At 42.8% G+C, this 21,057-nt stretch overlaps 2 protein-coding genes across 2 annotated transcripts in view; both read left to right on the plus strand.

Moving 5' to 3' along the window:
* Positions 1–369: 369 nt before the first annotated feature.
* Positions 370–9,620, plus strand: TSGA13 (testis specific 13; the record flags this gene model as incomplete). The annotated part of the gene is made up of 5 exons (XM_084897327.1): positions 370–393; positions 862–1,068; positions 7,399–7,535; positions 8,136–8,263; positions 9,451–9,620. The coding sequence occupies 5 exons, from the start codon at positions 370–372 to the stop codon at positions 9,618–9,620; spliced, it is 666 nt and encodes a 221-aa protein (XP_084753453.1).
* A 356-nt stretch (positions 9,621–9,976) lies between these two features.
* The window catches only part of COPG2 (COPI coat complex subunit gamma 2), a 363,341-nt gene continuing 352,260 nt past the window's right edge, over positions 9,977–21,057 (plus strand). Inside the window, exons 1-4 of the mRNA XM_084897194.1 lie at positions 9,977–10,079; positions 11,218–11,270; positions 12,016–12,096; positions 15,321–15,392. Coding sequence (XP_084753320.1) covers positions 10,043–10,079; positions 11,218–11,270; positions 12,016–12,096; positions 15,321–15,392 — 243 coding nt within the window. The 5' untranslated portion in view covers positions 9,977–10,042. The remainder of the gene's footprint in view (positions 10,080–11,217; positions 11,271–12,015; positions 12,097–15,320; positions 15,393–21,057) is intronic.

A 21,057-nucleotide genomic window follows, 5' to 3' on the forward strand; every position in this document is an offset into this window, starting at 1 on the left:
GCTCCAAATGCTGCCACCTCTGTGGCTGCACAGGCTGCTGGGTCAGGGAGGCAGAGCTGCCCTAGGATCCTGGCTAGAGGCAGTGCAGAGAAAGACCGTGGTGAGGGAGAGAGCAGGGGAGCGGGGGTACTGGGAAGAAGTTGGTCCCTGTAGCTGAAATAGTCTTTTTAAGTTGAGAAAACATATTAATAATCAGAAGGTGTTTCATTCTTTCCCTCTCCCTTCCCCCCGTCTAATCCCCCGCTTTCCCCCTATTGACAGAAAAGAAAATTTAGTGGAACTGCCTCTGCCCCCACCCACATCTTAAGTGACATGCTGTCTTTTGTGACTGCTTTTCCTTTTAAAACGTTGTGCCTATTATGCATGGTAATGCGGCTGTGCCTGTGGGAACGCGTTAGTGAGTGAGAATGTTGGTGTCACCCCCCACCCTCCAAACTCCTTGACAAGAAGATTGGGTCCCTGGCAGTTTCTAGCCTCTGCCTCTCAGAGAGTTGGAGAGACCAGCGAGGTTTAATGTAGAAATCTCTCTGCCCCATTGTAATGAACAGATTCCGTTCAGAAGAATTAAGCCGTCTTTCTCCCTTTCAGAAGAATTAAGTTGTCTTTCTCCCTTCATTGTGGAAAGCTTTCCATGTCATTCCCCCAGCCCCTTCGTCAATGTGTGGGGAACACTCGGAGGGCAGAAAGGGCGGGTGAGCTCCAGATTTCTTCTGATAAACATATTTCGGAGCAGATTTGTCCAGCCCGAGTCCTGCCTCTGTCCCTACCCCACAGAGGCAGAAGATTAGCCAGTGGATTTATTAACCTTCTCTTGATCTAATCGCTTTGTCTCTCTGGAAACCTTTTTGTCTGTCTGCTCAGAGCCGGTACTATGAGCCTTTGAAGCCCTCCAAACAGCAGAGATTTGTGGCTCGAAACAGGAAAATGTTGAGCTTCATGCTCAAAGTCGCAGAGTACGATCAAGATAAGACCATACTCATAATGACCAATAACCCACTTCCCTCTCCTATGGAGCAACAAGGAAAGGACTTCGAACCACATTTCTTTTCTGAGGAGTTACTGGTCAAGGTAATGGCACCTGAAGTTTCCTGGCACCCTGAGTAAGGACCCCGGAGAATTAGGCATGAGCTTCAAGAAGGAAGCTAACTTAACATGGTATTCAAGAGCCAACCTCTTCCCTCTAAGTCAGTGGTTCTCAACCTTTCTAATGCCGGGACCCGTTAATACAGTTCCTCATGTTGTGGTGACCCCCAACCATAAAATTATTTTCGTTGCTACTTCATAACTGTAATTTTGCTACTGTTATGAATCATAATGTAAATATCTGTGTTTTCTGATGGTCTTAGGCGACTGTCATGACTCACAGGTTGAGAACCGCTGCTGTAGAGCCTGTTATATACTAAAAAAGTTCAAATCCAATTTAATAACCAATCAGTGAACATACACTAATCTAAGAACTAAAATATAAAGATGATTACTAGTTTAGGACAGTTTCTATCTTGAAGAAACTTGGAGTCTATCAGGAAAGACAGATCAATAAATGAGTAATTATAATATATCAAGATATCCTATATAATAAAGAAGTAATATGCAAATTGACCATCACTCCAACATACACGATGGCCACCCCCATGTGGTCAAAGATGGCCATCCCCATGTGGACACAAGATGGATTCCACAGGATGGCTGGCAGGAGAGGGCAGTTGTGAGCAATCAGGCCTGTAGGGGAAGGCAGTTAGGGGTGACCAGGCTGGCAGAAGAGGGCAGTTGTGAGAGACCAGGCCTGCAGGGGAGGACAGTTGGAGGGGACCAGGCCTGCAGGGTAGGGCAGTTAGGGGCAAACAGGCTGCAAGAGAAGGCAGTTAGGGGCAACCAGGCCGACAGGGGAGTGAAGTTAGGGGTAATTGGGCAGGCAGGGGAGCAGTTAGGTGTCGATCAGGATGGCAGGGGAGTGGTTAAAGGGTAATTAGGTAGACAGGCAGGCGAGTGGTTGGGAGCCAGCAGTCCTGGATTGTGAGACTGATGTCCAACTGTCCATTTAGGCCCGACCAGGCTTCTAGTATGAATCATAAAAGAATATACAAGCTCTAATTGGTTTGGCTCAGTGGATAGGGTGTTGGCCTACAGACTGAAGGGTCCCAGGTTCAATTCTAGTTAAGGGCATGTACCTTGGTTGCAGGCACATCCTCAGTAGGGGGTGTGCAGGAGGCAGCTGATTGATGTTTCTCTCTCATTGATGTTTCTAACTCTCTATCTCTCTCCCTTTCTCTCTATAAAAAAATCAATAAAATATATTTAAAAATAAAAAGAATATACAAGATACAGAACTCATAGTAGTTCTGTTGAGAGGAAAGGGGTAATCAGAGAGGCTTTACAGAAGAGATGATCCCTGATAAAGAACAAGAGAATATTCCAATCAGAAGGAAGGGCAAAGCCATTGAGACATGAGCAAGTGAGGCACATTTAGAGAGTTGTAAGAGAGTAAATGGCAGGTAATAAAAGGATATACTCAAAATACACCCCCTCCTTTTTGAGTTTGGGAGAAAGAGACAAAAATCAGAAAGATTAGTTATGATGTTATTACAATCATCAAGATAAGATGAGGAATTGCTGAGGAATTGAAACTAAATCAACAGCTGAAGAAGAGAAGAATATCCATTTAAGGAATCAGGATCTAAAAAAGATTTTGATAGCCCTGGCTAGGTAGCTCAGTTGGTTAGTGTCCCAAAATACCAAGGTTGTGTGTTCAGTCCCATGTCAGAGCACATATAAGAAACAACCAATGAATGTAACAAATCAATGTCTTTCTTTCTCTAAAATCCTATCTAATAAAAAGTGAATATGCTTATTGACTGCCCTGCCCTCCAAGATAATGGCGCCCACAGCCAATAAGTAGGGAATATGCTAATTGATTGCCTGGCCCTCAAAGATGATAGCGCCCATAGCCAATAAGGGAGGAATATGCTAATTGACTGCCCCACCCTCAAAGATGGTGGCACCCACAGCCACAAGAAGGCAGCACCTAGTTTCCTCAGCTCTGTGGGGCGGCAGGCATGCAGCAAGGCTGGGCCTGCCCTCCCGCCCACCACCACTCAGGGCCAGCCCGAGGCACAGGCAAGCCTCAGATGGCAGTTGCCCAGCCACTCGGCCACCGGAAGCTCAGGTTACCAGGGCCGACCAGGGCTTGTGCTGTCGGCAGTGGGCCTGCCCCTTCCCCCCTCCAGTGCATGAGTTTTCATGCACCAGGCCTCTAGTGCATGACACAAACCTTGATAGTCTTGAGAGAGGGTCTAATAAAACAAGAAACAATTAAATGAAATAAATGAAAGTACAAACAAAAGAATATAGTTATAACAGAAATTTGAAGCTGGGAGGGGAATTTCCCAAAACAGACTCTTATAATAGAGTGTAGTGAATTTGGAATTAGTATTTCCTTAGTTGCTACATGAATGGCAGTGAGAGATTTCTTTTCAAGTAGAAGATAAAATACTAGTATCCAAAGTTATATGTGGACAAAGGAGTTAATTAACTAATATATTGCCTATGGTGTCTCTTGCTGTTTTTTAAAAATTTATTTATTTACTTATTTTTAAATTACCAGGAATCAAACCCACCACCTTTCAACCAAATGAGCCACACATGTCTATACTCATATCCCCTTCTCAGTGAAATGAACCTACCACAGTTCATGAAGGAAAGGATGCCCTAAGAGTTCTTATTTTTAAAATATATATTTTTTATTGATTTTTTTACAGAGAGGAAGAAAGGATAGAGAGTTAGAAACATCGATGAGAAAGCAACATTGATCAGCTGCCTCCTGCACACTCCCTAATGGGTATGTGCCTGCAACCAAGGGAACATGCCCTTGACTGGAATCGAACCTGGGGCCCTTCAGTCTGCAGGCTGATGCTCTATCCACCGAGCCATACTGGTTAGGGCTTATTTTGTATAACTAGACTTGGTCCTCTCCTCCTAGCTGGGAACAGAAAAGCACACCAGATCCAGGAAAGCAAAATAGTTTGGTTAGTGACCTGGGGTGGTCACTACCAAAATAAAATAAACTCAAAATGAACAAACCAAATTACCAACAACCCAAATCCCTCAGTTAATCAGATTCTTGTATACAGGCATCTGAACTAGAAAAGGAAATTATTGAGGTAGTGGGAATGAAAGCTGCAAGGACACAGAGAAGCCATAACAGTCAGCATGGCTCAGTGGTTGAGTGTTGACCTATGAACCAGAAGGTCAGAGTTCAATTCCATTCCAAGTCAGGGCACATGTCTGGGTTGCGGGCTCAATCCTCAGTGGGGAACATGCAGGAGGCAACCAGTCAATGAACCTCTCTCATCATTGATATTTCTCTCTCTTTGTCTCCCTCTCCCTTTCTCTCTGAAATCAATTTTAAAAAAGTAAAGCTATAGCTGTTTTGGCTCAGTAGATAGAGTGCTAGCCTGTGGACTGAAGGGTCCTGGGTTTGATTCTGGTCAAGGGCACGTGTCCAGGTTGCAGGCTCAATCTCGAGTAGGGGTCATGCAGGAACAGCTGATCAATGATTCTCTTTGATCATTGATGTTTCTATTTCTCTTTCCCTCTCCCTTCCTCTCTGAAATCAATAAAAATTATTTTAAACAATTAAAAAATAAAGAAAATAGTATAGAGACAATAAGATTAGAATAGGAGCAGGTTGAAATCATAGGGGAATATAAATGAACTAGAGGCTTGGTGCACAAAATTCATGCATGAGTAGGGTCCCTACACCTAGCTAGTGACCAGGACTGATCAGGGCCTTCCAGCAACTGGCAGGGGTTTTCCTTCCCTGGCTGCCAGCTGCCAGCTGGGACCTTCCTTCATTCCGTACCACCCCCTGGTGGGTCAGCGCACGTCATAGTGAGCGATTGAACTCCCAAGGGGATAATTTGCATATAAGGCTTTTATATAAACAGATAAGCAGAAGCTATAGATAGGAAAAAAGGTATACAGGGTAAGGTAAGGAATGAACAGAGAGGAGGAAGCAAGTAGGAAAAAGTAGGAGAGACATTAATGATATGATGTAGAATCAAGATACATAAACTCATGCAGGGGTGGTACTTAACTAATGCTCTCTTGGATTTGAAATAATTTTTTCATTCCTGTTTTTCTGCTATGAGATCTAACTCTGTTCAGGTTCTGCTCTTTTTGTGGCCAAATTGTTAGCTATGTCTTACTTCCTAGGCACATGTGCTCTTACAATAAAACTTCTATTAGACAAGGTAACTTTGATGAATGGATGCCTGTTCCTCAAAACTGGAGATGTTTATTGAGAACTAGAGGCCTGGTGCACAAAATTTGTGCATGGATGTGGTCCCTAGACCTGGCTGGCAATCAACGCCCAAGTGTCTGGCATAGAAGGGCAGGTCCCACCTGATCTCTGGGCACTGGGCAGCACCTGGGCACCTGGGTGTTCCCCTCTGCCTGAGTCATCAAGCCCCTGCCCAGCTCCCTCAGCGCCTGGAAGCCGGGCAGTGGCCTAGCCCCCACCATGGCTGCTGGTCACAGACTGCGGGATGATCAGCAGGGCGATCAGGCCCCCACTCGCATCCACCTTGGCCTGGCCCTGCCTACTCACCTGCTCAACCATCCTGTTGTGGTGTCGTTCTCCTTGGGGCCCATTGGGGCCGGTAGCACCTCCACTGCTGCCTGCTGCCAGCGCCACATCACTGATACCTGCCATGCTCTGGGCTGCCCCCTGGTAGTCAGCGCATGTCATAGAGAGCAATCGAACTCCCAGTTGAACTCCCAGTCAGGGGACAATTTGCATATTAGGCTTTTATTATATAGGATGAGTACAGAATTAAAAGGACTTGTTCAGCAGCAAATATTTTTTAAAAGGCCTTAAAATTCTGAAAGAAAAAGCTCAATATATCTCAATTAAGTAGTTTGATCATTCATTTACTTTTTCATTCATTCAACAAATATTTGTTGAGCACCTACTATGTGCAAAGCACTGTTATGGGTAACAGGGATATATCAATGACTAAAGCAAAGTTCACCCAAATGAAATTTAATTCTAGTGAGGTAGACAGACAGATCACAAGCAATCATACAGTTAATATAAACATGTGATAAATGCCAAAACAAAGCAGGATAAAGAAATTGAGCATGATGGGTGTGAGAGGTGATTTTAGATAGTGTAGTTTAGATAATAATTTGAATAGTATGTTCTTAGAAGAGCTGCTGACATCTGACACTTTATTGGGGTGATGGGTTATGTCTTGCAATTGTGACATCTCACATATTGTTTTCATTTCAGATTGCTGCACATTAGGAAGAATATAAATCATAACTTTCCCAAATGAGTTATAATCAGATAAATCAGGAGAATGGGAACCCCAAGCCATGTCATATAAAGAAAAATTCAAAATATTGGCAATGTTGAGCCCAGAAGAGACAGAGAGATAGCTTAGGAGAAACTTGATGGAGTTCTCCAAATTCTTTAAGAACTCTCTGGGAGAGACAATGGATTTGTTCTGTTTGAACTATAAGTTAGAAGTTATAGCTATCAGCTGATCAAAGATGAATTAGGTTGTGTTTTTAAAAAATATATTTTCATTGATTTCAGAGAGGAAGGGAAAGGGGGAGAGAGAGATAGAAATATCAGTGATTAGAAGGAATCATTGAATGGCTGCCTCCTGCATGCCTCCTATTGGAGATCAAGCCCACAATATAGACATGTGCCCTGACAATATAGACATGTGCCCTGACCAGGAATCAAACCATGACCTCCTGGTTCCTAAGTCGATACTCAACCATTGAGCCACACTGGTGGGCTAGGTTGGTGTTTTAGGTATAGGAAGGTTGACCACTTGATAAAGATATTGTGTAGGTGAAATGAGTGTCAGATAAATGGTTAGATTAGATGACTTCTACTATATTTTCTGAAAGTCTTTGACTCTGTAACCTTTACAAATGATGACATTATTACATCACAAAACACTTCATTCGGTGGCCTTTTTACTTCAGAGAATAAAATGTGAATGAGGTAGCCATCTCTGAGAAAGGAAGGTGGAGTCCTATGGATTTCCCCCAACTTATTATCAAATGCTTGATTTACTAAGCAATTCACGAATTGAATCCTTCTCAAAATGGGGTAAATTCTTCCACCATTCTCTTCAAATGGTCAGGGGGCAAGTTCAACCAAGTATTAAGGAAGCTGGCAAAGCTTTGGACAAGTCATCTGGCAAGGAAACAAACATGGGTTAGCCCACTCGGAACTGCTTCCTCTTTTTTTGGTTTCTGAGTGCCTGCTTCCTTCTCTGACAGGTTTGGTCCAATCACGATGGGGGTTTGGAACTTAGTCCAAGAACTTTAAGTCCCAAGGTCCTTGGTTCACTACCTTACTTACTCTTCTTTCCTCTGCAGCAGGAAAGTAATCAGCATAAACCCACTGAGAGCTACCTACCCCCGGTGCCTCAGAAAAGTTTAAGACCTAAGCTGAAACCAGTCTTCCCTGTGACACTGTTGAAGGATGCCAAATCCAAGCAAGAACAACTGTTTAGGTGAAGTCCTGGCTGCTCTTGTTCTCTCGTTCTTTCCCATCATTACCTTATTCATGTTACAATCTATTTTCAATACGATTTAATCTTTCTGCTTGTTAGGGTATAGAAAAGTACAACTATATTAATAACACACAATCCCCAATATCTTTTACACCCTAAGGAAAGAGAAACTCCTTCAAAGCTAAGATTTTTCGTTAAGAAGGGTTTTCAAGAGTGAAGAAAAAAATATTCAAAGATCTATGATTTGAGGAAACAGAAAAAAAAACCTTCTCCTCCTACCCCCCCCCCCGCCCCCCCCGCCCCCTCCCCTCAGTGCATGATAAGGGAGGGCTATAGCATAGGAACAATGCGCTGTGAGATTATATTTGAAACTAGTTCTATGAGCAGCCTATATCCAATGTGGAGAGGAGAGAGGAGATTCTGAACTTCCTTAAGAGGTTTACAGCCTAGGTTCTAAAAGCATCCCTTTTACTGAACATTATCCCCACTGTACCAACGAACACCTATCCTTGCCTTCTCTCCCCTGGAATCTGAGAGTGTAGTGACTGGTTCCACTAATACCCAACCCTAGGATTTACTAAATGAGCTTTCTTTGTTAAGGTTTTCCACCAAGAATGATTTCAAGAGTGAAGGGAAGTATTCAAAAGTCTGCACTTTGAGGAAGCAGAAAAATATGTTCCCTCAGCTCGCCTTTGCTCAACTCTCTCAAGAAGATTTGAAGAAAGTTGGTAAGCTCCTCTCATTCAAAGCAGTGGCTTACAGGACTGAGAGGTGGGCAGAGGGGCAACTTATAGAGACAAGATTTAAGGGCAAATCGACATCTCTCATGGAAGTTCTGGAGACTATTTTTCCTTGTAGCACAGAAGCTAAGAACTGATAGAGGCTCAAATAGTGCTAGGTTTTGAATTCTGCTTAAATCTTCAAATTTCAAGATGCCATAGCACAGTGCTTCCCAAACTGCATCAACTACCACTTTAAAAGTTCGGGTGTATTAAGTTATTTGCCCTATTATTTATTTAATGATTTTGTTCTTGTCCTAATTAATACCATATCATTAACATGGGTTTGATATACTAATTATGTGTTTTTTTTTGCCCTGACATTTAATCAAACTCATAATAATTAGAATTTGAAATGTTTATGTATCACCTAAAACTACCCAGTAGTATGCATATCACACTTGATAAAAACTGTTCTAGAAGGTCCAAAGGCTAAGTCAGTCTGTCAGCCTCACAGTCTCAGAGGTCCAGGAATGTCTTCCGGAACGAGGCAGGACGTGGGGTGGGAGGGGTTTGACATAAGGTTGCATGGAATGGAGGAGGGTGTAAGGAGAATGCTCCTTACACGTTATCATTCATGTAAGGACGTTTACGGGGCAACTAGCAAGTGTTAATCACTTAACCAAGCACCCATAGTAGCACATTCGATGTATGAAACAGATGGGCCAAATCATGAAGGGCCTGGGTTCTATGGATTAAGGGCTTGGGTTTTTCTCCACTAGGCAGTTGGGACCCATTGAAGAATTCCCGAGCACTCAAAATAGGTAGTTGAGACTCAAAACCAACACACTTAGGGAAAAGGCTAAGCGGTAGAAGAATATACAAGTGACTGTACCTCAACTTCGTAAGAGTGACATGGGTTATCAGTGTGGTTGTGGATGGAATGATTTGAGAGGGGCGAGGTTCAACAGGGAAATACTTTAAACTGGCAGTGTTTTCATCTGGGCTTTGAGGAAGGTAAGGAATCCAGAATTATAAGCAAAGTTGGGAATGGTAGTCCATGCTCTTACGAAGAGTCAAGCCCCCTTTGCTCGTCCCTCCAAGTGCGTCAATTTCACGTCAATTTCACGCCTCCTGTCAAGTCTTCCCTCTGGAAGTCCGCATTCACCGAGGCACCCTCCTGTGTTTTGTTGCAGTCGCCAAGGAGTCGAAAAGTGCCATGCTGCGTAGGAAGGAGGAGTGGGAACCACTCACCATGGCATCGCTCCTGGAGCTGAAGCCCAGTAAAACGGCGCCGGGAGCGAGCGCCTTCCGCAACGGGAGGGTCAAGCAGTGGTTTCTCAACAACACCATTGTCACTAAGTAAAAGTAAACCCTCCAGGCCTCTCGCCTCTGTCTCCGCGGACTTGAGGGGCCAGCAGAAGACGCTCTTCAGGGCATGCCAACCCAATAAAACCACAATCTGCCCACTGCGGGCAGTCGCTGGCAAGGTGGGCCGGAGGGGGGGGGGGGATTCCAACCCATCGCAGCAGCGACCACCACGCGGCACCGGACTGGGCGCCTGGCCCCGCCCCCAAAGACAGGGGGGGGAACATAAGTGGGCGTGGCCGCGGCCCCGGGGGACCTGAGCGGTCGCGACAGCCGGGGAGGGCGGGCCTTCGCCCCGAGTGACGCGCCGGCGGCCCAACCCGCGCCGGAGCGCGGGGCCCGCCTTCCTGCAGCCTCTTCCGCTCGGCTGCGGCGCCTGGGAAGGTTGCGGTGGGTCTGGGCGCTGGGAAGTCGTCCAAGATGCTTAAAAAATTCGACAAGAAGGACGAGGAGTCTGGTACGCGCTGGGCTTCTGACGCCCACCCACCCTCCGCCGCGGGGGGTCCCTTCCCCCGCCCGCCGCACCTGCTCCGGGGACTGCAGACCCGGGGGCGTGGGCGCCGGTGTGCCGGGGGCCGTTCCAGCGGGGCCGGCCCCTAGCCCCTCCCCCGGCGGCGCCGGACCCTCCCCCAGCCCGGCCGCGCAGGCGCCCCCGCGCCCGCCGCCCCAGCCCGATCGGCGGCCCCGCCCACGCCCCCTCCCCTCCGCCCCCTCCGCCCCCCGCCCCCTCCCCTCCTCTGGGCGCTCCGCCCCGCCCGCCGAGGGTGGGCTGCCCGCTGAGGCTGCGGGCGCCCGGGAGGGGGTGGAGGGAGGGGGTGCGTGTGCGAGAGTCAGGGGCGAGGGGTGCTCCTAGTGCGAGGCCCAGAGCGAGTCTCAGATCCACCGGACCGTGTGTGTGTGTGTGTGTGTGTGTGAGTGAACTTGGAAGTGACTTGTGCATTACAGTCTTCCTGGGATCTGTATACACTGTCTGCTCCCCAGAGGTCATACCTGGCTCATGGCACCTAGATCTTGTAATGCGCCCCAAAGAGAGTCGGCCCCATACCTTGGCCCAGAGCAGAAGAGGAAGATACTAAGCCACCTTGCAAACCAACAGAACAAAACTCAGTGCTTGATTGCTGCGCTCGCTCATAAAGAGTGGGAGAGGGTTGGGTTAGTAGTCAAACCTCCGTGGCCCTTTTTCCACCTTTAAGCATATGTGATGACCTGCTAAGCGCGCTTCTGCCTCACAGTAAATGTTAGAAACACATAACATCGTGCTCGCTTTTAGGGGAAACTCCAAAGGGCCCTACCATGATCTCATTAATCTCGGTCCTGTGGACATGACAGATAAAACTTGTAATATTCATATATTAAAAAAGAGGACAGGGCAGGGTTCCTGCAGAAGTACAAGATCTTAAACAAGAAAGCAATGACAGACATAGCTTCAGAATAAAAATGATTATATTTAGTTGATATGCATGTTAGTAATGATTATCACTGTGATATCCAAATGGTCGCTTCACTTGGGTGAGAGATCCCAAACATTCAGCATCCTGCAGAAAATAAGTTTGTGTAGGACAGCTGTTAAAGATATGTTTTGTTTTATGCTATAGGTAGTGGCTCCAATCCTTTTCGGCATCTGGAGAAGAGCACTGTCTTACAGGAGGTATGGCTTGGAAGTCTATTGTGTTTCTTCTTTTCCATTCCATTTTAGAATGGTGGGCAGAGAGCCCCTGGAATGCTGGGCAGAGAGCCCCTGGAATGCTGAGATCCGAAATAAGAATTAAGGAATATGTCTGAGTTCAGAGAATATAGGCTTAAGGGGAAAGGAAAAGCGTTTGCTTGTCAGAGGAGAGAGAAATGCAAAAACATTTAGACTGTGCTACATGTTGAGAATTATTTATTTAATTCTCCTGGAGTATGTGTTTATTGAATTTTTGAGAGAGAAAAAGAGAGAGAGAGAAACATCGATGTGGGAAGCATTGATCGTTTGCCTCCTGTACAGGCCCCATTGGGAATCAAAATCACCACCTTCTTGGTGTACACACCAAAACAGCCACCTAGCCAGGGCCACTTGTTGAGAGTTTTAAATAAAATGCCAGAAGAGGTGTTTAGTGCAGGGTTATTGAAGGAAGTTATAGATATTCAACTCATTATATTCAAGTGATATCAATAAATAATTGTGATTCTTTACAGAGCTTACAAAGTTGAAGCAGAATATCTAAGGGAAAAGCAAAATCACATTTAATAAGTTATATATCATTATAAATGGAAAACTATAAGTAGTTAACATTATTTGTATATTGTTATTAAAATACATAATAGCCTTAATTTTATAAAGGTTGATTTTCTGTAATCTGAGATAGAGAAAATAGAATATATATATAAAATTGATTTTTTTTTGTTTCCAGGCTCGACTATTCAATGAAACACCCATCAACCCAAGAAGATGTCTGCATATTCTTACAAAGATTATCTACTTACTGAACCAGGTAAATTATTTTAATTTTCTTCAGATTTGTAGCCTGGAATAGAAATACATAATATATAGTAAAGTAGTTTCTGGTAAGTATAATTATTTTTTAAAATTCACTTATTTAAAAAATGAACAATATTTGATTAATAGAATAACATGTAAAACTTCTAGAGACAAGGACTGTGACATATACTACCCTGTTTCCCCGAAAATAAGACAGTGTCTTATATTAATTTTGATCCCAAAGATGCGCTAGGTCTTATTTTTAGGGGATGTCTTAGTTTTCCATGAGCTAGGTCTTATTTTCGGAGGATGTCTTATTTTCAGGGAAACACGGTAGTACTTTTATACATGAAGTACTAAATCAGCTAAGCACATAGTAGATTCTCAACATTGATTTGAATTTAACAAGCATTAATGTTAAAACATTTTGTTTAGAATTGTTCAGAGGTTTTTATGTTCCTCAAAAAACATAGTGCAGAACCTTAGACATATTCTAAATTGATATTTTATCCTTTTTTGGGGTCTGGCTAGGTATATAGTGATGTTTTACAGCTTTGCTTTTAATATTCAAATTTTATATTTATTATACCTATTCCACCAATATAACAATATGATTCTTCCTTAATGTCCTTTTCTATAAATGGGGATTATGATAATATCTGTTTTATAAAGTTGTAGTGATTAACTGAGATAATAAATATTAAGCATTGAGAATAGTCTTGGATACATAGTAAGCATTCAGGAATAGTTTTCATTCAGTTATTCAGCAAATGTTTATTACTAATCTGCTATCCTATGCTCTGTTTTATATATTGGGATATAACCGACCAAACCAGCAAAATATTTGCCCTAAATAAAATAGTGTCTATTTGTCATTATTATTACTAATTTAAATTTTTAAATGTATTTATTTTTTTGTTCTTGTTGACTTAAAAAATTTCATAAAATTTCTAGCACCTTAGAAAATGTGATTTTGTTTCACACACACACACACACACACACACACACTCTCACTCTCACACTCCTGGATGGTTTACATACGGTGCTAAGAAGACTGTGGTTTCCAGTTTTAATTCCATGAGAATATTTTATCTTTACTATGCTTCATGACTGAAGACTTCATCTAGAGACATAATAAAGTTTTGTAGTATGCAAATGAGCAATGAGTACATACTTTTGTTGTGTTGTTAATCCCCACCTGAAGATATTTTCCCCATTGATTTTAGAGAGTGGAAGCGAAGATATTATTTTCCTTTGATTCCCCCTCCCCCCTTTTTTTAGAGTGGAAGGGAAGGGAAAGAAAGGGGGTGTGTGGTGGTGGCGGGGGTGGGGTGGGAGAGAGAGAGAGAGAGAGAGAAAGAGAGAGAGAGAGAGAGAGAGAGAAACATTGATTGATTGCCCCCTGCATACGCCTCAACCGGGGCCATGAATGAAGCCCACAACCCAGGTACCTGCTCTTGCCTGAGAATTAAACCCAGGACCCTCTGGTGTGTGGGCTGACGCTCTAACCACTGAGTCAGACCAGCCAGGGCCAAGTACATACTTTGAAATAAAATTCACAAAGCCATATTTGTCTGTGGTATCATAGTGGAAACATTTAAGGCACAGCTAGTTTGATTTAATATTTATAGCACATGTTGTGTCCAAGTTACCTAAATCTATTTATTATAAGCAGAGTGTTGAGTAGTTGGTGTTGGTTCAGAGTAGCATATACTTTTGTATTGGCAAATTGCTCTTTGATGGGCAACTCATGTTGAAACATTTAATTATCTTGATAAGGAACTTACCAAGCACAGGCTGATACAGAAACAGGTTTGGGAATCTTAGTTTTTTCTTTTGCCCAGATCTTGGGGGAGCTTAGTGGAAAAATACTTCTAAATGTCTTCCAGAGTTAACATATTTATGTGTTTTCTGAGTTTTAAGTCAAGTAGGCACTCAAGTTTTACCAATATGACTGAAAAGTACTTGGCCTTCTAGGTATTCAGGAAGCAGTTATGAAAGTAAGAGGGGGAAAAATCTCTTGCTGATGAGCAAGTTGGATATTCTGATTAAAGCAATTGTAAACTATTATACTTTGCCTTTCAGCCTAAGCTTTCAAAGTGTTTCATCTAAATTGGCTTATCCTTAGACTCATGACAAATATTAATAGAGTGAAGATTACTTATATTCTGTGTGAAATTTAAAGTTCTGAAAGTGATTGGGCCTGACATTTAGTATCGGATGATATTACATTGAAATAGTAATGTTTCAGGTAGCCTGTGACCTGCAGTGTTTTGACTACAAGTGAAATGGTTATTTAATACATTGTTGCACACAAAAAATCTGGTTCTCAGATCAGCGGCATTCTCATTACTGGAAGCCAGTTAGAAATGAAAAACTTTAGGCTTCAGCCCAGAGCTATTGAGTCAGAATCTGCATTTTGGCAAGATCCTCAGTTGTTTTATTGAGCACACTAAACTTCTGATTCAAAACATGTTTTAGGGGCTTGAGCAAGTATCTTGAAATTTATTAGCAGTCCCTTAAGCCTTTTATTTAACTCACCTGATTTTTTCCCTTTTAGTGGGTTCTTTTAAGTTATGTTTCCTGGATTCCTAATAGTTCTTTTTTTTTCTTTTAAATATATTTTTATTTATTTCAGAGAGGAAGAGAGAGGGAGAGAGAGGTAGAAACATCAATGATGAGAGAAAATCATTGATCAGCTGTCTCCTGCACGCCCCTCACTGGGATTGAGCCCACAACCCAGGCATGTGCCCTTGACCAGAATCGAACCTAGGACCCTTTAGTCTGCAGGCTGACACTCTTATCCACTGAGTCAAACCAGATAGGGCCCTAATAGTTTTTTTTACAGTTCAATATTTATTATGTTCCAATGAGAATGCCAGGCTTGTGATGGGCATTGGATTATAGAAAGGTAAGAGATAAGATCTCTGCTTGAAGGAAGTGAAATAATAACATAGCGATCTGATTAGGAACTCAACTTGCCATCATCTCTACCTCCTTGTAAATCACAATTCTTTAGGGAAATTAAAACAGTTCCTGCTGAAAAGTTAGAGACCACTATTCTAGAACTTTTCTAGCATGTTCTGTGATACTGAACTGCTTTAAATAAGCAGTTAAATAGCTATGTCAGAAAAAGCAAAAAGGCCATTGTTTACAAACAGGTTTCCCCCTGCATTCTAAAAGAATTTTGCAGAAATAAAGAGAAAATCCTTAATTATTGTTTTCAATTTTACTTAGGGGGAACACTTTGGAACTATAGAAGCCACAGAAGCCTTCTTTGCCATGACTCGATTGTTTCAATCTAACGATGTAAGTCCTTTTATTTTATTCTTTTAGGCTGAGAAAGCTGCTTTTATTTGTTTTCCTTGGGGAACTCAGAGTGCTCCAAATTAGGGAAGGTTGCTTGAAATGTTTAAAATTACTTTAAAATTGTTTATTTTCCTAAAATGTTCACTAAAGGACCTATGAAAATACAAGAATGAAGTCTATAGAATAAAGCTACTCACCCACGGATCTACCATACAGTCATAAAGGCTGTTACTACCCAGCTTCTGGCATGATACTGCCGAAGTGGACTGGCATGGGAGTCAGCGGACAGAGCTTCCACATCTCTGCGTTCTTAGTCAAGTTTCTGGTGGGCCTGGGTTGCCATTGGTTAGCAAAGCTGGAAATTTAGAAGAGCTGGATGCAGAGTGGGAAACAGGACATGGAGTGAGCGTAAAGAAGAGTGAGGACAAACTAGAGCTGCCAGAGCCTCCGCATCTGTCTCCCATTACTACCTTAGACTTATGGTCGGCAAATGGCGGCTCAAAAGCCACATGCGGCTCTTTGGCCCTTTGAGTGTGGCTCTTCCACAAAATACCATGGCCTGGGAGAATCTATTTTGAAGAAGTGGTTTTAGAATAAGTTTAAGTTTAAAAAATTTGTCTCTCAAAAGAAACTTCAATTGTTGTACTGTTGATGTTAGGCTCTGTTGACTAATGAGTTTGCCGACCACTGCCTTAGACCACCCTGACTTTCAGAGCACAATGCCTGATGCTTTTCTCCTGTCTTCTGTGGCACATATTTCTCTTTGCTCAGAACCATACCAGAGAAGGGGATTCCTGAATATATATTTTCCACCTTTCTGTTGACATAAATTGTCCAAATCTTAGTGGTTCAAGGTACTCAACTGCATCAGAGTCTTCCCCTGTGTCTTCATTCCAATTTTCAGGGCCCCAACTCCTTCCCAGTCAAGGTCCTAACTTTAGATGCCCTACAAGGGTGTGAATTGAATTTGCATTGTAGTTCAGCCTGCAGAGTATGCCTTTCAGCAATCTCAGCCCTGTGTCCATATGACATAGGCTTCTTATTAATGCAATATAGAACAAGTCACCCAGGCCTTGAGCTGTGAATATAAAACTTGGAGCTCATTTTCTTTTACCAAGTTCTCCAGTATAGTACTTAGAAGCAGCTAACCCATTATACAACTAATTTTTATAAAAATGTTCTGTGGTGGCAACTACTGGGTCAAAGCCTTGTCTTTTATAGGTTCTTCATTATGCTTATCTGAGGTGAAAAATTAAGTATTTTGCCACTGCATACCATGGACTACTAGTGTCTCCTTTACCAATAGAAACAGGGTCATTAATGGCTTTATCAACTCAGAGAAGCAAATTAAGGTTCATATCTTTAAGTTCCTATTTCCCTATAATCACTCCCTGTATCAAAAATTCAGTGATTAAGCAGGAAAGCAGAACCACCATGATTATTATAGAATTTCTAGACACCCGGTATATGAAATTTGTGCACGGGGGAAGAGGGATGTCCCTCAGCCCGACCTACACCCTCTCCAGTCTGGGATATCCCTCGCAATCCAGGATCACTGGCTCCTAACCACTCACCTGCCTGGCTGCCTAATGCCCCCAACTGCCCTCCCCTGCAGGCCTGGTCACCCCCAACTACCCTCCCCTGCTGGCCTGATCTTGCCCCCAAATGCCCTCCCCTGCCAGCCTGATATCACTCTAAACTGCCTCTGCTTTGGCCCCCACCACCATGGCTTTGTCCAGAAGGAAGTCAGACATCCAGAAGATGGTTGGTTGACCTAGTCTAATTAGCATATTACCCTTTTATTAGTATAGATTATTAGAGGAATTAGATTAGAATGCTTGGCATTTCAAGCTATTCAAGTAGAGCCAAGGAAAAGGACTATTATAAAAGTTATGGAAAAAGAGTATGGAGCTTCCTCAAAAAACTGAAAATGGAACTCCCATTTGACCCAGTAATCTCACTCCTAGGAATATATCCCAAGAAGCTAGAAACAACAATCAGAAAGGATATATGCACCCCTATGTTCATAGCAGCACAATTTATAATAGCTAGGATTTGGAAACAGCCTAGGTGCCTATCAGCAGATGATTGGATCCAAAAACTATGGTACATCTACACAATGGAACATTATGCTGCCATAAAAAAGAAGGAATTCTCATCATTTGCAGCAACCTGGATGGAATTGGAGAACATCATGCTGAGTAAAATAAGCCAGTCAATGAAAGAGAAACACCACATGACCTCACTCATTTATGGATAATAAAGAACATTATAAACCAATGAACCAAAAGATAGATATAGAGATAGTAAAGCAACAAGCAGACTGTCAAATTACAGCGGGTAGGGTAGGGAGATCTGGGGAAGATAAGAGATCAACCGAAAGACTTGTATACATGCATATAAGTACAACCAATGGACACAAAACTCTGGAGAGGGAGGGCATGTATGGGAGGGTGGGGGGGAATGGTATATGTACACAGATAATAATTTAATAAAAAAAATAAAAGTTATGGAAAAGGAACCCACTGAATGGATGAATATATTTGCCAATGATATATCTGATAAGGGGTTAATATCCAAAATTTATAAAGAACTTATAAAGCTCAACACCAAAAACACAAACAATCCAATTTAAAAATGGGCAAAAGACCTGAATAAACACTTCTCCAATGAGGACATACAGATAGCCAATAGACATATGAAAAGATGTTCAACATCACTAATCATCACAGAGATGCAAATTAAAACTACAGTGAGATATTACCTCACACTTATTAGAATGGCTATTCTATCTAATAAAGAAGTAATACGCTAACTGACCCTCATGCCATTACAAAGATGGCGGTGCCCACAGCCAATAAGGAGGGAATATGCTAATTGACTGCCACACCCTCAAATATGGTAGTGCCCACAGCCAATTAGGAGGGAATATGCTAATTGACTGCCCTGCCCTCAAAGACAGCGGTGCCCACAACCACAAGATGGCGGTGCCCAGTCCCCTCAGCCCTGCCACCCATCTGCTTCCAGAGTCTTCCAGTCCCTTCAGCCCCCCAGCCGCCCAGGGCCAGCCCGAGGCACAGGCAAATCTCAGATGTCAGCTCCCCAGCTGCCTAGGGCCGGCCCGAGGCTCAGGTAACCAGGGCCGGCTGAGGCTTGTGCTGCTGGCAATGGCAGTAGTAGAGGTGTGATGGGGCGTTGTCTTTCTCTGATCCCAGGGTCGCCTCCTGCCCCTGAGGGCTCCCAGACTGTGAGAGGGGGCAGGCCAGGCTGAGGGACCCCCCTCCAATGCATGAATTTTCATGCACCAGGCCTTTTGTCATTAATAAATCAACAAACAACAAATGTTGGCCAGATTGTGAAGAAAAGGGAACCCTTGTGCACTGTTAGTGGAAATGTAGACTGGAGCTGTGAACAGTAGGAGTTTTCTTTAAAAATTAAAAATGGAACTGCCTTTTGACCCAGTGATCCCACTGGGAATATATCCTAAGAATCCTGAAACACCAATCAGAAAAAATAGATGCACCCCTATGTTCATTGCAGCATTATTTACAAAAGCCAAGATTTGGAAGCAGCCCAAGAGTCCTTCAGTAGATGAATGGATAAAAAAGTTGTGGTACATTTACATGATGGAATACTACTCTGCTGTAAAAAGAAAGAAAATTTTAACCTTTGCATGGATGGACCTGGACTAAGTGAAATAAGGTAGTCAGAGAAAGACAAGTACTGTATGATTTCACTCACATGTGGAATCTAGTGAACAAACTGGACTACCAAGCAAAATAGAGATAAACTCATAGATAGAGAGTAGGCAGACAGCTTTGGTGTGTGTGAGGAGGTGCTGGAGGGGGAAGTGGAGGGAATAAACAAAAAAGAAAAAAGAGAGAACTCATGGACATGGACTATAGTGTAATATTTGGGGGTGGAGGGAGTGGAGGGAGTGGAGGTGGAAGAGGGCATAGAGGGATAAAGGGTGATGAAAAAATAAAATAAAAATAAACAATTATAAATAAACAACAACAAAAATGGTATGGAGGGCCATTGTTTCTTTGTGTCTGTGGATTTGTAGGGCAACTATCTGGTCGTGGGCCTGTGGTTGCTGTTGCTCAGAAGGTGGGCAGTTGGATATGGAGCAGGGAAGAGTATACAGAGCAGCGAAGAAACAGAGTGAGGAAAACTTGAAGCCTCTAGCACAGACGTTTATTAAAAGAGAAGGCATGACATAGTGTTCTAGGAAATTAATTGCAGCAATGTAGGATTGTTTGACAGGACAGATGGCCCTTGAAGTTAGTGGTCATGAGTTTGAAGTATTACCAGGTAGCATAGTGAATTTTTTCTCCAGTTATAGGCTTCAGGTTAAGGCATGGAATGGTCAGGGTTGGGATTTTGCCAATTTAGTAAAGAGAGAGAGGTGCAAAAAAGCTTGAGTAATTGAAGTATTGACTATGGAATCTTTGTTTGGTTAAGAGGCAAGTTAAGAACAGGGGCTGATTGAAATAGTCAGATGTTGATAGGATCAGGATGTCAATCCTGATGGAATGAAAAGAGTTGTTGGAGTCAGGAGTGGTGGTTGGAGAGTGAAATGCTTGGAAATGAAATTATGAAAGGGATATGCTTATTGATAAAGTCTATGGCAATAGAAGTGAGTGATTGCAATAGGAAAAAGGACAGGATCATTGGGGAAGAAGAGCCAAGGAGAAGGACTATCATAAGAGTTTTAATATTATCTGTATGGGTATTAAATTCACCAGTAATTAAGTGGGGTAATATTGGCGATAGTGATAATGAACAAAGTAATATTTTTTAAATGTAAGGGAAGTTAACCAGCATCTATATATGCAACCGGGAATGGTGGGAGGTGATAAAGTCTAATGGCATAAGTTTTGAAGCTAGAACTCTTAAGGGAAGGATTTACAGTGAAACAAGGCAAGAAAGTAATTTTGAAAAGGCAGTGAGCATCAACTTGGACAACTTCCCCACCCCTAGGGGTGGTGGATGAGGGTGACAGGAGAGAAAACTACCATTTGAGAGGGCTGCAAGGGAATCTCAGGGAGGATCCAGGTTTTAATTAGAGAAAAGATGGGATGGTTCAGAGAAGAGGTAGAATAAAAGGAATTTTGCTGATGGAAGTGCTGGAGAACATGGTGGAGGGGTTTGGGATTTGTGGAAAAGTGGAAGCTGGACTCAGATTGGGTGCTGTACCCAACTGCATGGTGGGGAGGAATGACCAGGATATTTTAGTTTTTTGTGTTTTTTTTTTTTTGGGGGGGGGGGGGAGGCGGGGGTAGTGACTGAGGTAAATAATCACGAATAGCACAATGTGATTCGTTCAGATGGTCCCTTAGGCAGGATATGGGATTGGGAGTGTGATGTATGGGGGGGAAGGAGAGTTGAGGTTTTTGCCAGGAGCCTGTGGAGCGCCTTCCTTTCCCAGAGGCTAATACTGTCTTGAGAATGGTATCCTCCATCCATGTGTATATAGATGGATTACACATGGTTGCATCCATAATCTAAACAATATTTTTGTGTTTTTGAAAACGAAATATAAATAGTATCATCTTCATATTATTTTGCAATTTAAAACAGTATGTTTTTAAGATCTATTCACTTGCTACATGTACTTCTGCTTTGTTCGGTGTCACTGCTGATGGAATCCCTATTTATTGTG

Source organism: Pipistrellus hanaki, assembly GCF_964339955.1.
Source record: "Pipistrellus hanaki genome assembly, chromosome: 10".
Taxonomy (NCBI): Eukaryota; Metazoa; Chordata; class Mammalia; order Chiroptera; family Vespertilionidae; genus Pipistrellus; species Pipistrellus hanaki.